Source organism: Plecotus auritus (assembly GCF_963455305.1).
Source record: "Plecotus auritus genome assembly, chromosome: 1".
Classification (NCBI taxonomy): domain Eukaryota; kingdom Metazoa; phylum Chordata; class Mammalia; order Chiroptera; family Vespertilionidae; genus Plecotus; species Plecotus auritus.
In genome coordinates this window covers 168,322,727-168,335,063 of record NC_137770.1, presented here as the reverse complement: position 1 = coordinate 168,335,063, position 12,337 = coordinate 168,322,727, and the positions used below count along the sequence as shown (strand labels likewise).

General features: G+C 41.0%; 1 protein-coding gene across 2 annotated transcripts in view; it reads right to left on the bottom strand.

Moving 5' to 3' along the window:
- Positions 1 to 887: 887 nt before the first annotated feature.
- The window catches only part of ELOVL6 (ELOVL fatty acid elongase 6), a 151,245-nt gene continuing 139,795 nt past the window's right edge, over positions 888 to 12,337 (bottom strand). For both annotated transcript variants that reach the window (XM_080642445.1, XM_080642444.1), the window contains exon 5: positions 888 to 5,388. In XM_080642445.1, coding sequence (XP_080498571.1) covers positions 4,964 to 5,388 — 425 coding nt within the window. In that variant the 3' untranslated portion in view covers positions 888 to 4,963. The remainder of the gene's footprint in view (positions 5,389 to 12,337) is intronic.

Sequence of the window (12,337 nt, the reverse complement as noted above, 5' to 3'; positions counted from 1 at the left end):
AACCAGCGTGAATCAGGACCCCCAATCCTGACCTACAGGGGCTGCAGATATGGCTTGGCCCTGATTGATGGGATGCTCTTTTCAAAGAACCAGATGTTTTCAAGTTCTCTACAATGTAGTTTGGGGTTTGGCTCTGCAGTGAAGTGTATCTGCTTGCAAGACTTCTGCCTGCCCTGAGCCCACACACGGCGTGCTTTCACTGTCTGTCTCCTTAGTGCTAGAACTTGTTTCACTTTTTTTTAAAAAAGTTTAATTTGGGATTAAGGGAAGCCTGGGGATTATTTTTCCCCATTATGTGAGTCCTAAATTTTCAGCGTCTGAGGATGAGGAAAGTAACTTGATTCAATGGGCTTGTGAGTCTCCCACACTCTGCACAGGCATACCTCACTGGCCCCTTTAACTGTGGGTTCTGACATTGGCTGGAGGATGTTTATAATCAGGAACATCACAACTGGCGTTTGGCTTATGTATGGGGTACCAGCACACAAAGGCTGTGGTTCACTGGTAAACTGGGACCTAGCACTTCCTACTGGTTGTCGGCACACGCGTATTGACGCTTTATCAGCTCTCACTTCAGCACAATCTCTTCTGGATGATAATGGGTCTGAGACACAAAGGAACAGGTCTTGTATATAAATAAAAAGGGACAGAACAACTTTAAAAAGTTACAGATGGCCCTAACCGGTTTGGCTCAGTGGACAGAGCGTCGGCCTGCTGACTGAAAAGTCCCAGGTTCGATTCCGGTCAAGGGCATGTACCTGGGTTGCTGGCACACCCCCAGTAGGAGGTGTGCCGGAGGCGGCTGACCGATGTTTCTAACTCTCTATCCCTCTCCTTTCCTCTCTGTAAAAAAATCAATAAAATATATTAAAAAAAAAAAAAGTTACAGATGATGACTCACAGCTGGAACACAGGCTCCACTATCATCCCAAACCAGGCGTCCTCAACTGCGGCCCGCGGGCCACATGCGGCCCGCCGAGGACATTTATCCCGCCCGCCGGGTGCCGCTGCCTGTCCTGCTTAGCAGCCGACTCGTCCCGAGCCTGCAGTGCGCATAGGAATTTGTTCATAGTTTTTTTTTAAAACTATAGTCCGGCCCTCCAATGGTCTGAGGGACAGTGAACTGGCCCCCTGTTTAAAAAGTTTGAGGACCCCTGTCCCAAACTGATAACAAAATATTTATTCTTGAAAACAAAGAGAATGGACTACCGGGAATTTCTGGGCTTTCATCATGAAATTCTCAAACCCTTGTTCTTTTCAAGGTGGAAACTTTTTCAGGGAAATAGCGTTTAAAAGAGACAGACATGGACCATGCACATACAACTTGAAGCATTGAACTCTGGGAGGCAAAGTCTATTTGATCTTCTCCACTCTCCTAACAACTCTCTCTGGAATCAGCGTGTGGCCAATCCAACAACTGTGTTCAAGAATCATTAGCCAAACTGGAAGAAAGCCCAGCTGTGTGGGAGCTGACTCAGTTGTGTGACACATCGAGTCGCTGTGGAGAGGCGGTTCTACCAGAAGAAGCGATAGTAACCCGAGACAACCTAGTTGTCTCTCCCAGGTAATTCGGCAGTCTGGGAATGAGGCCAGACTCCTGGGATATTCTACTCCAGTGTAATTGACTTCAGGTGATTTGTTACTCTGCTATGGCAGGCTTTATCTCATCATGAAGTTACCACATCTGATTTTTAATTCTGTGGGTCTCTTTCCTAGCAGCGTTCTTCCGTTGAATTCTACAAAAAACCCACTCAAATGAAGTCCAGAGCTACATTAGCAGAGGTGAAGTGACGGGGATGTGATCAATCCCCCCACCCCCTTCAACAATATGTGGCTATGTATTGCCCCTCCCCTAATTTTTGTGATGGAGTGTGACTGAAGGATGGGAGTAAATTACCTGGAATAATAACCTCTCTATATGACTCATTTGGTACTTAGGCCTGGCACTGGATAGGAACAGTATAGCAGTTGCTTTTCTCACTAGTAAAGCTAGAAGGTCCAGATAAAAACCTGCTCTGTGAATAGAGCATTTCTCAACAGAAATTTTTTCATTGCAAACTCATTGGCTTGGGTTGATGCTCAGATAATAGTGTATCAAATTGCATGTACTTATATATGAAATGAAGAATTTTTTTCAATGCAGGAATGTTTTCACCATACTATACATTAGAATGCAGTGAAAATCTTCAATAGAAAGAGAATCGACTGCAGCATGGTGAGGCAGCTGCAAAAACTTGCCTGCCCAAGTTTTTCTGGAATGTTAACTGGCAGCAGGGTTATCTATGTGGCAGTCAGTTCTCTGGTAGGCTTCAGATTTGCCATGGCTACTGGTCTAGACTCCTCACTTGAGATAGTTAAGGAGTCAAGCTGAGATGTTGAAAACATTGTACTGATCCTGTAATTCCAGAATTTTATTTTAATGTGCGTTTTTTCTCCTCCCATGATAAACATCAGAAAAGCTTTTAGAAGTATTTAGCTAATTGAAAAACTATTAGATATTCAACCTGTAAACAAAAATTCTAAATTTTCTCACAAGTGAACACAAGCGTGAACCTGCATCAAAATGAAAGTACTTGAAGTCCCTTAGTCTATACTCACTTCCTTATTCTAACCTGCATTAAAGGATCAATGATAAATCAATGGATCAAGTAATTAAATCAACCAGATGAGCTCTAACTGGTCCTTCAATTAAACTCAAGTCAGCTGTTATTTGACAGATTCCTCATTTTCATTATTCTGGTTATTTTCTGTTATAAGGAAAAAAGCTTATTGCACAGTACCATGTATTTTCAAAGCTCAAAACAACATTATTTGCATCATAAAGATCTATTAGTTGTTACGTCAGGACCTATCTTTTCAGCTCATGTCAGCTTTTGCCCTAGTAATACATTCCTCCATCAATTGTTTCTCACCATGAACCAAGATCAAGACACCGTAGACTGTTCATGATAATTTAACACAGATGTAACAGCTTCCCTCCCTGCATACACACTGCTCTAATCTCGGTCTATCAGTTGTAACTTGTTTTGCATGGATTCTTTTGTTCATTGTTCAAACCATTCACACAGAATGGAATAAAACTTTATTCTTTTAAATTCCACACATAAACGAGATGCTGAGAAAGCCCTTGTCATCTCTGACAGAGAAGCAGAGCAGCTCTGTTTCATGAATGACAGCACAGTTAAAGCTAAAATAATATAAAAATAATTGGAAAAAATCCCTTTGACTGTATACTCTCAAAGCAAGAAAGATAAACAAGTTTCTTTTCTGCTAGCCAGAAAATGTGTCTATTCATTTGGGCTTTGAAGTTCAGTGTACTCCACATCTGTGTGCATACATGTGTGGCTAAACGTGTATAATCTATGCAGTGTAGCAGCCCCTAATTTTTTCAACTAGTTTGTCTAATCATTAAGCTACTTAACCAATTAGAATACTATTATATCACATTGAACAACTTACATAATTGCTTCTTTGAAATACTAGGAATGTTTACACATTTATTTGGCTTGTAGAGGACTGCAATATTACCAATAATATATTAACTAGCTTTTTTTCTTTTAAGAATATGGCTCTTAATAAATTGATTTTCTGAGTTCCAGAGCGAAAGTCCCTTTAAAAAAAAATTCTGAAGCTGACTTAAAGCAGGAAGAATGTCTTCTGATTTGGCCAAAAATATGACGTGTGTTTTGTATCATTTAAAATTTGAAGGATAAGTCTATAGGGGGCCCTTTGTTTCCAACGGTTCCAGCCAAACTTCCCATGAAGTGTTTGTTGAAGTATCTCCACTTGACCAGCAGAGGGCACTTTATACACCTCTACATTGCATAGGGAGCAAATGCAGATGATGCAGAAACACAGTGTTCACTCAATATCAGGAAGAGCCCTGCAGATTTCTTTTTGAAATTCACAAAAATATAGAAAATATGGGCTGTGCCACAAGGTTTCACGTGGGAAGTTATGAGTATGGGTGAAGTCAGATAGGGAGAGAAATGCATCGTCGGCTCACTTCTCCCGTTCCTTTCCCTTTCCCAGCTGAAGAACAGTTGCATCTCTTTACTCGTAGTACAGAAGCCATTTGCAAATCTTTCGGTTGGCTTTGATCTTTTCTATCCCATATTTACTCTTCTTTCAAAAAAGCCTGGGACACCTGAACCAAGGATAATGCTTCATATCTCATTTAAGAGTAGAATTACTGCTAAAACGATCAGAAATGCTCGGAGAGGGAGCTGCTCCTTTCGGCACTGAGCTGCATTGTTCCCAACCTCCCAGGAGGAACCTGGGGAAAATACTGTGCCCGGCTTGGTCTCGGTAAACTCACTAGCCTGAGGCTGTGCTGTTAAGGGAAACACACCAGTTGAAATATACTTGTCTACATCCGTTTTCATCAGAGGTGATTAAGACATATTTTCTCATGGGGCTATAGCTACTAACCTTCCTTAAAGAGGCTTTAGTTTTTGCAAAAGCATGAATGTTCTAGTATTCACCCTGTGTCTCTTCCATTTTTATTTATTCTATTGGCTCCAGTTTAGTGTCAAAAAGATGAGAAAGGATTGTGTGTGCGTGTGCTCGCACAGTTTTCTAAAGTAAACTTCTTTCATCCTTAGAGAACTACAACCCTTTGTAAATACGTTCCATACAGTTAACAGCCTTTGTTTGCCTGCTATTTCTCCCTGCCTCTGGTGCACTTTTGCTCTCCTTTGCCCTAAAGTTGACAGGTAAAGAGGGAATGGGGTCTCCTAGCAGCGGTCCTTTGAGATAGAGGTGCACTCAGTGAGTCCTCACCCAAAATGGATCATAAACTTACTGGGGTACATCAACCTAATTATCCCTAAGCTGCCTTGGGTTTTGTGTTTGCTCATGTGTTTTGTTGTAGCTGCACCATGTGTGATTCCTTGTGCCATTTTCTTTTGTCTATTATTTTTCTTGATGACCCTGAGCTATGGCTTCCTCCTCAGTTCCCACACTATTCTGCCTTCGTGATTTTTCTCATCTTGCCGATGTAGGCCTCAAAGAAGAAGTGGCAGAAGAGCACAAGGTAGCTGAGGTACATGAGTGAGGACCAGAAGATGTTCTGAAAGTGAGAGTAACACTGGTCATGCTGCATCCAGTAGAAGACCAGGTAGTTAATGACACAGCCCATCAGCATCTGAGTGATCTGGGACAAGGTGATGAACATGGCAAACTTCCGGGAGACTCGGAAACCCGCCGCTCGCAAGGCATAGTAAGAGTACATCACGGCGTGCACGCTGTAGTTCATGGTCATGAACCAACCACCCCCGGCAACCATGTCCTTGTAGGAGTACCAGGAGTACAGAAGCACAGTGATGTGGTGGTACCAGTGCAGGAAGATCAGCTTCTGTTTCCTCAGAATGATGAATATTGTATCTCCTGGAAGGCAAATGAGAGAAAGAGTGAACATGAGCCCCCGGACCATGACATAATGATGCTGTATATTTTGGGATGAAAAATAGGTATCTTGAACTAGCTCTTGAGAGTGAGAAGGACTGGGTGAGAATCCTGGACTGACATTTACTACCTCTGTGACGGTGGGCAGGTTATTTTTTCTCACCACTTTCCAGTTTCCTCATGAGGATAATAACAGTAGCTTGAAATTGTCTGAGGATTATCAACAGACCATCTTAGCACATGGTAAGATCTCAATAAATGTTACTTTCAGAAAGGTGTTTTGCACAAAATGTTACTAATTTTTGATCTGGAAGGGACATTTAGTAACCAGTTGCCATACATTTTAGGAAATGTCGTATGTGTCAGATCAATTATCAGTCAAGAAAAACAGATTAGATTTAAGTGCCCAGCACAATGTTCCTAGGCCTCTCTGGAGCAGTAAACTATTTTCCTCTGGTGCATGACAGAGACTCCTTACAAACACATCATTGTAAGCTTCCTGTAAAATGTGACAACTTGACATATGGCAATTAGAAAAACAAAATTTGCCCTAGCTGGTTTGGCTCAGCGGATAAAGCATTGGCCTGCGGACTAAAGGGTCCCGGGTTTGATTTCCGGTCAAGGGCACATGCCCAGGTTGCAGGCTCGATCCCCAGTAGGGGGCATGCAGGAGACACCCAATCAATGATTCTCTCTCATCATTGATTTTTCTATCTCTCTCTCCCTCTCCCTATCTGAAATCAATAAAATATATATATATATATATATATATATATATATATATATGTGTGTGTGTGTGTGTGTGTGTGTGTGTGTGTGTGTGTGTGTGTGTATATATATATATATATATATATACACACACATACACAAAATTTAAGCAAAAGGCAAATGCAGAAAAAGAATAAAGGTCACTTTCTACCTATTTGTTGAAGAGAGCAATAGGAATGTTTTATTAAACCAATGAATCAAGTGATAAAAACTCGAGATTGACGTACATTTTTATGGGATTAGCTTTGAAATAGCTCTCCAGAGCTAGCAAAAATGTTACAAACATTATCTCCTTGAAGAAAAAGACCATTGTTTCTAAGGTAGAAAGTTTATATTACAAAAGCTAGAATTATGCTCAGATAGGTAGATGCTATATATCTGCAATGATTTTTTGAGAAGTCTAGGAATTCTGAAACATATACTGTAGAACACATGTAAAAATATAAAAAGAACAAATACACCCAATTTCATTAACAAGTACCAAAAGAAAGGAAGAGACATTGGAATGTGGGACAGAAAGAGGTTCATGCAGGGAAATGCTTTTCTCTTTCCTATCTCTATGGCTCCCAGATATGGTGAAAATCCACATCCTTCATAACTTTTGGTGAACTCAAACTTGACTTCTTTTTCTATAACAAGGAGAACTAGGCGGTCTCTTCTCTTATTCTGAAATTTAATTAAGCACAAAGGGAAGTCCTATCCCTCATACTTCAAGGGTGCCCTAAAAGGTTTGGTACAAAAGAATGCTGGACCTTGGGAAGGTGGCCTATCCCATTCAGCAGAAGATATTAGTTTATTTCCCTACTGAATTGTTAAACATTATTACTTCAAGTTTGCCTAGAACAGAAAAGTTGCCAGTTCCTGCATTTCTGAACCTGTTATAAAATTTTCTTTGAGGTCTTTTTCTCTCCTGTGAGATACCTGACATATAATGCCTATAAATATCAGACAGGCTGACAATGATTGATGGTGGTGGTAACTCTCACTTGTATACTGAAGGGACAAAACTAGTGTTAGGAGACCTGGGCCTACTTCTTAGTTTTAAATTGTGCTATTTTGTGTCTGTCCAAGATCTACTATTTCTATGTAATTACTACTCTGTGCCTCCCTTTCCTCTGAAGATGACCATGCAGACACAATAATTCCAGCCTACCTTTGTTCTCAGTGGAAAGCATGTAGAAGTCCACAGCATTGCATGCTAAAAACAAATTTAGTCCCGCACAATATTCAAATGCATTATAATAAGATTTACTTGTCATAAAGTAATAAGCATGTTATCCCTTTAAAGTCTTATAGATTTCATTTTAACTCTATCATCACTCTTATATTAAAACTTACCAATTTCATTGTGAGGAGGGTATAGGAGACAAAAGACAGTGACCCTATTAGGATGGGTTACCAAGAATGGCAAGTGGAACCTATAGTTCTAGAACTGAAAATTGCTTTGCGTTCTTTCTGTCTGAGTGCAGGGGCAAGGTCTCAGGCTTGATCTGAGACACGCTAGGTGTTTCCATTTAATATGGGTCATGGAGGTAAAGGACATGCATATTATGAGACTTTCAAAATAAAATTAATTTGAATTTATTCGAGAATTTGTTTCAGAACAGATAAGTAGGATGACAGATGGAGTAATGACGATGAGTATCTTTCAGTAATGGCCCTGGAGCACATCAGGAGTACCACTCCAATCCATATCAGGGCTACTGTCCCCAAGAAGGCCATTGACCCAGAGTATGACAGTTTCCCTTGGCGAGGGGTAACTGGGGGGTTCCGGAAAGGCTCCCTGAGGTGTCCCACGGTTCTTTTGATATTGCAGCTAAAATTCAACAGTCACACCACTCTGGCAGATACCATCTCCCCGCCTCTGGGAAACCACATATTATCACATTTGATTTGTCACAAGCAATGATACTTACAGGCTTGCCAAAAGCTACAGTGTCCTAGAAATGCAAATTAAATATAGGGTCTCTGTATGTGATGTTGACCAACTAATCTTTCTCAGCCAAAGGCCCAGTTGGCATCATGGAAAGGATTTTGGCTAAGTATGAAGTATTTGGGATTTTTGACTTATTTCACTACAGTCTCTACACTACAATCTCTCTAACCTTCGGTTCAGCTATTTTCAGTCAAGAGCCAGCCTGCAGGCAGGGCATGGTATTTCCACGCCGAAGTGTCCCCGGGGGGGCGCACGGCCACCGGAGTCACTCTGTGTGTGGTTTGTCACAGACTGCTGTGCTTCCCTTCACAGCATTAGCTGGAGCTCTGCTGAGTCAGAGTTTCAAAAACAAAGACAAGCTGAATGGAGCAAGGACCTGGACTCAGAGCAGATGTTTCCAAGTTTTAACGAAACCAAATCTCAGCAGGTTTTAGTATAATTCTAACAGCAGGCACTCCAGGATTTTGGCACACAAGGCAGGTGGTGGCTCTCTTCCCCTCGCTTGTTCTATGAGACTATAACCCTGTAATTCACTGAGACGAGCTCGTTGAGTTCTTCTGAAGCAGAGCGCCTGTCTTACTAGTAAGAGTTTAGGGAAGGGGGAATGGTGAGAAAGTGTTTAATGGATAGAGAGTTGTAGATGGTGAAGATGAAAAAGTGTCGGGGGAGAAAGGATAGAGGTGATGAAGGTACAACAATGCAACTGTTCTTAATGCCGTAGCCCTGTACACTCAGAAGTGGTAAGTTGTATGTTTAACCACTGTAAAAAAACAAAAGTTTAGTGAAAACTCCAAGCCAGTGTTTCTCAGTGGTTGAGCGTGGGCCTATGAACCAGGAGGTTTGATTCCTGGTCAGGGCACATGCCAGGACTGTGGGCTTGATCCCCAGTAGGGGAGCGTGTAAGAAGCAGCCAATCGATGATTCTCTCTCATCATTGATGTTTCTATCTCTCACGTTCTCTCCCTTCCTCCCTAAAATCAATAAAAATGTATTTTAAAAAAGGTTAGTGAAAAGTGTAGGCATGCAAGTTTTGGGGGGAATATAGAGGTTCAGTATTGAACATGGAAGAACTGTTCTTTTCCTCACAAGACCTTTTCTTTTCTTTTTTAAACATATTTTATTGATTTTTTACAGACAGGAAGGGAAAGGGATAGAGAATTAGAAACATCGATGAGAGAGAAACATCGATCAGTTGCCTCCTGCACACCCCCCACTGGGGATGTGCCCGCAACCAAGGTGCATGCCCTTGACTGGAATCGAACCCGGGGACCTTCAGTCCACAGGTTCTACGCTCTATCCACTGAGCCAAACTGGTCAGGGCCAAGACCTTTTCTTTCTGGTGTGCATAAGGAAGTCCAGAATCTTAGAGTATTGAAAAAACAGAACTTGGGACCTAAAAAATAAGAAAAGTTCAAATAATCCAAATACATAAGTCTTTCTTAATTAAATGGTAGTGTCAAGGTCTTCCAAGAGCAAAAAACTGGGAAGGAATTTAACTTTCAAAACAAATATGTTCACTAACCAAGGGCTGAGCTGGTTACCCCCGGGACACTGCATTGGCCTGATTAGGGGATCTACTTGGATTCAGCACTTTACCTGGGGAAGGCCATTATCAAATGAGCTCCAGGATATTTGAAAGAAAATAAATCGTATTTTAAAAAAGGTACTCAGACTATAAAAACCTCTGTGTGACGGATCTGAAAATACATGAAGAATTTGTGTCACTAACTAGCCTCATTAAAAAAATGGTGTCAAGATTAGGATTTTATTTTCTTCAGCCCATTGTCAACACTTTAATCCCATATTTTAATGGTAAGAAGATGGACTATTTGACAGCCAACCTACAAACTACTGTGGTAAGTGAGGATGCAACAGGAAAGGGCTTATCAAGCCAATGGCACAAGAGATGAGTCCCACTCTTTCTGGGTTCAAAAGGGAAGACCCCGTGTTCAATGGGAATGTCTGCACTGGGGAGCAAGGTATGGCCATCTTGGGCCTAGATTAAATTAAGACAGGTGGATAATTAGCATCATCGGGATCAACACTCTAAGACAGAGGATGGGAGCACGGGTACCTCTGAGGCTGCACCAACAGTCCAGGCATCTTAACTCTGTCCACCATCCTCAAACTTTGATTTCAATTTGGAACAGAAGCCAGAGAGCATGAGGGCTGAGAGCATAAGTTTAGTCACATCTCTGAGGGAAAGTGACCGCTATGGAGAGCATGGAGTGGCTCTTCAGTAAATTATTCCTTAACAACAGGCAGAAGGGACTGTTTATTCCCAAGTCCCTCAAATCCAATAGGAGAAAACTCAGAACACAGGTAAGCTGCCCTTGCAGGGTAAAGACAATTCTAGAAACAAAGACTGAGGTTGCTCCTTTGCAAATTGAGGCTTAAGAGCCAGATGCATTGAGGCACCATTTCTGATTTTTTTAAAAAAAATTTTGTTGAGGGTAGTAAGGTGTTAAATGTGTTCAGAAATAGCATGGGGGGTGGTGATGTTACACATTTCATGCATTTACTGTATTGATACATCTGCATTGAGTTCTTTATCAAAAAAGACAAAGGAATTAATAAGGATATTTATTATACAGCATAAATTAAGTCAGTGGGATGTAATATTAATAATGTATGAATTTATTTTAAAGAAAAACACCACAAAACCCTAGGGGTAAAGAAGACATGCTCACATTCTCAGACCAACTCCACTTTGAGACCACGTGATGGAACTCAGAAACTCTATGACTCTAAGTAAAACAAAGAATCACTTAATATAGCTGCAGACTTTCGGGCACTGTCTGTAGCTTCAGGTTTGAAAAATACTTTTGTTACCTAAGGTTTTGCACCAATTCAAATATAAAAAATAGCCTCCTGGGACCTAGTTCATAAAATTCATATTATAAAGTTCTTTTTAGATAAAGTAGCCATTCCATTCTAGCCCCTATTAAATTCCTAACCTCTGGTAGGCGCTTAATGTAAATGTATTAAAGGAATGAATGTATAGAAATGCACTCACTCTAAGGCTACATAGGCTCTGTGTGGGGAGCACAGACAGCAATGATCTCGTTACTGTGGACTGTGTAGAGGACCCATCTCTGTACCCCTGCCCCTTACTTAGGAAGAGTTTTCAGAAAAAGTGTTCTTGTGCTGCTCTTCCCTTCTCTTTGACCCAAGAAGGCAAAATCAAACCAACAGTTCAAACCTATTGCCAGGTATTTGCAGGCAGCAGGTGCACCACACCCAGGGGAGAGTGGTGGGTTGCTAACACACATATCAGAGAGAGGCCTTTGTGAAAAGACACAGGGTCTGAACGAGGGCACCTTACAGAACAACTGTTGATATCTTGTATTGTAGGTGGCTTATAACGAGATTACAACCTCTAACCACTTTTTGGAAAAAACGAAAGGGAGAACACAATCTATAAATACATAAATATTTTTAACGTAATACATACAATTTTTAATTCCAGATAAAAAAATTAGGAGACCCAAAGGACGGCTGGGTGTTCCTTAGGATAGGTACCGGTTTGTGAGAGAGTGGCCAGCACTGCTCATGGATGAACTCAGAGCTTATCACCCGCGGATCCCTTCCTTGGGCAATAATGGTATTATCCTGGGGAACTGTACCCATGTCAAGTCATTGCCACTTACATTTTCACTGTTTCTGCTAACCTGTGGCACACTTATATTGAAGCCCATTAATGAGTTGAAGGAAAAACCTTAGAAATCTACATATATAACCAGTTATGTTTTTTTTAATTAGTTTCTAAAAGGTGAACTATATTCCTCTTCTCTAAGGCCTCTCTCTTTGATGATTAAAATCAAACAACATCAGAAACCAACCCTTAGCATTTGTTAATGAGGACATGAGGCTACCCAAAAGAAAAGCTTAATTTCCTAGTCTGAATCTTAACTCCAGAAATGGAAGTATGCTTTTGGCATGGGACTTGGAAATAGTCGTGTTGCTAAGTTGTCCTTATGTTTTAATATTAGCTAAGCTGCTGATGGGCCGGAGGGAAGGGGCTGTGTATATTTTATACCCCTCTGGACGTGTATATACAGTAGTGCTTGGAAATCTGCATGTTCTATGTCAAGTATTTTGCTCTTCATACAATTATTTAAAAGGAGGGAGGGAGAAAAAGGTAGTGAAAGTGAGTCATTAATTGCAACTTTCTTGTAACCAACCAAACAGAACCTTTAAACTGTTTGTCTTTGAATAAATGTTGTG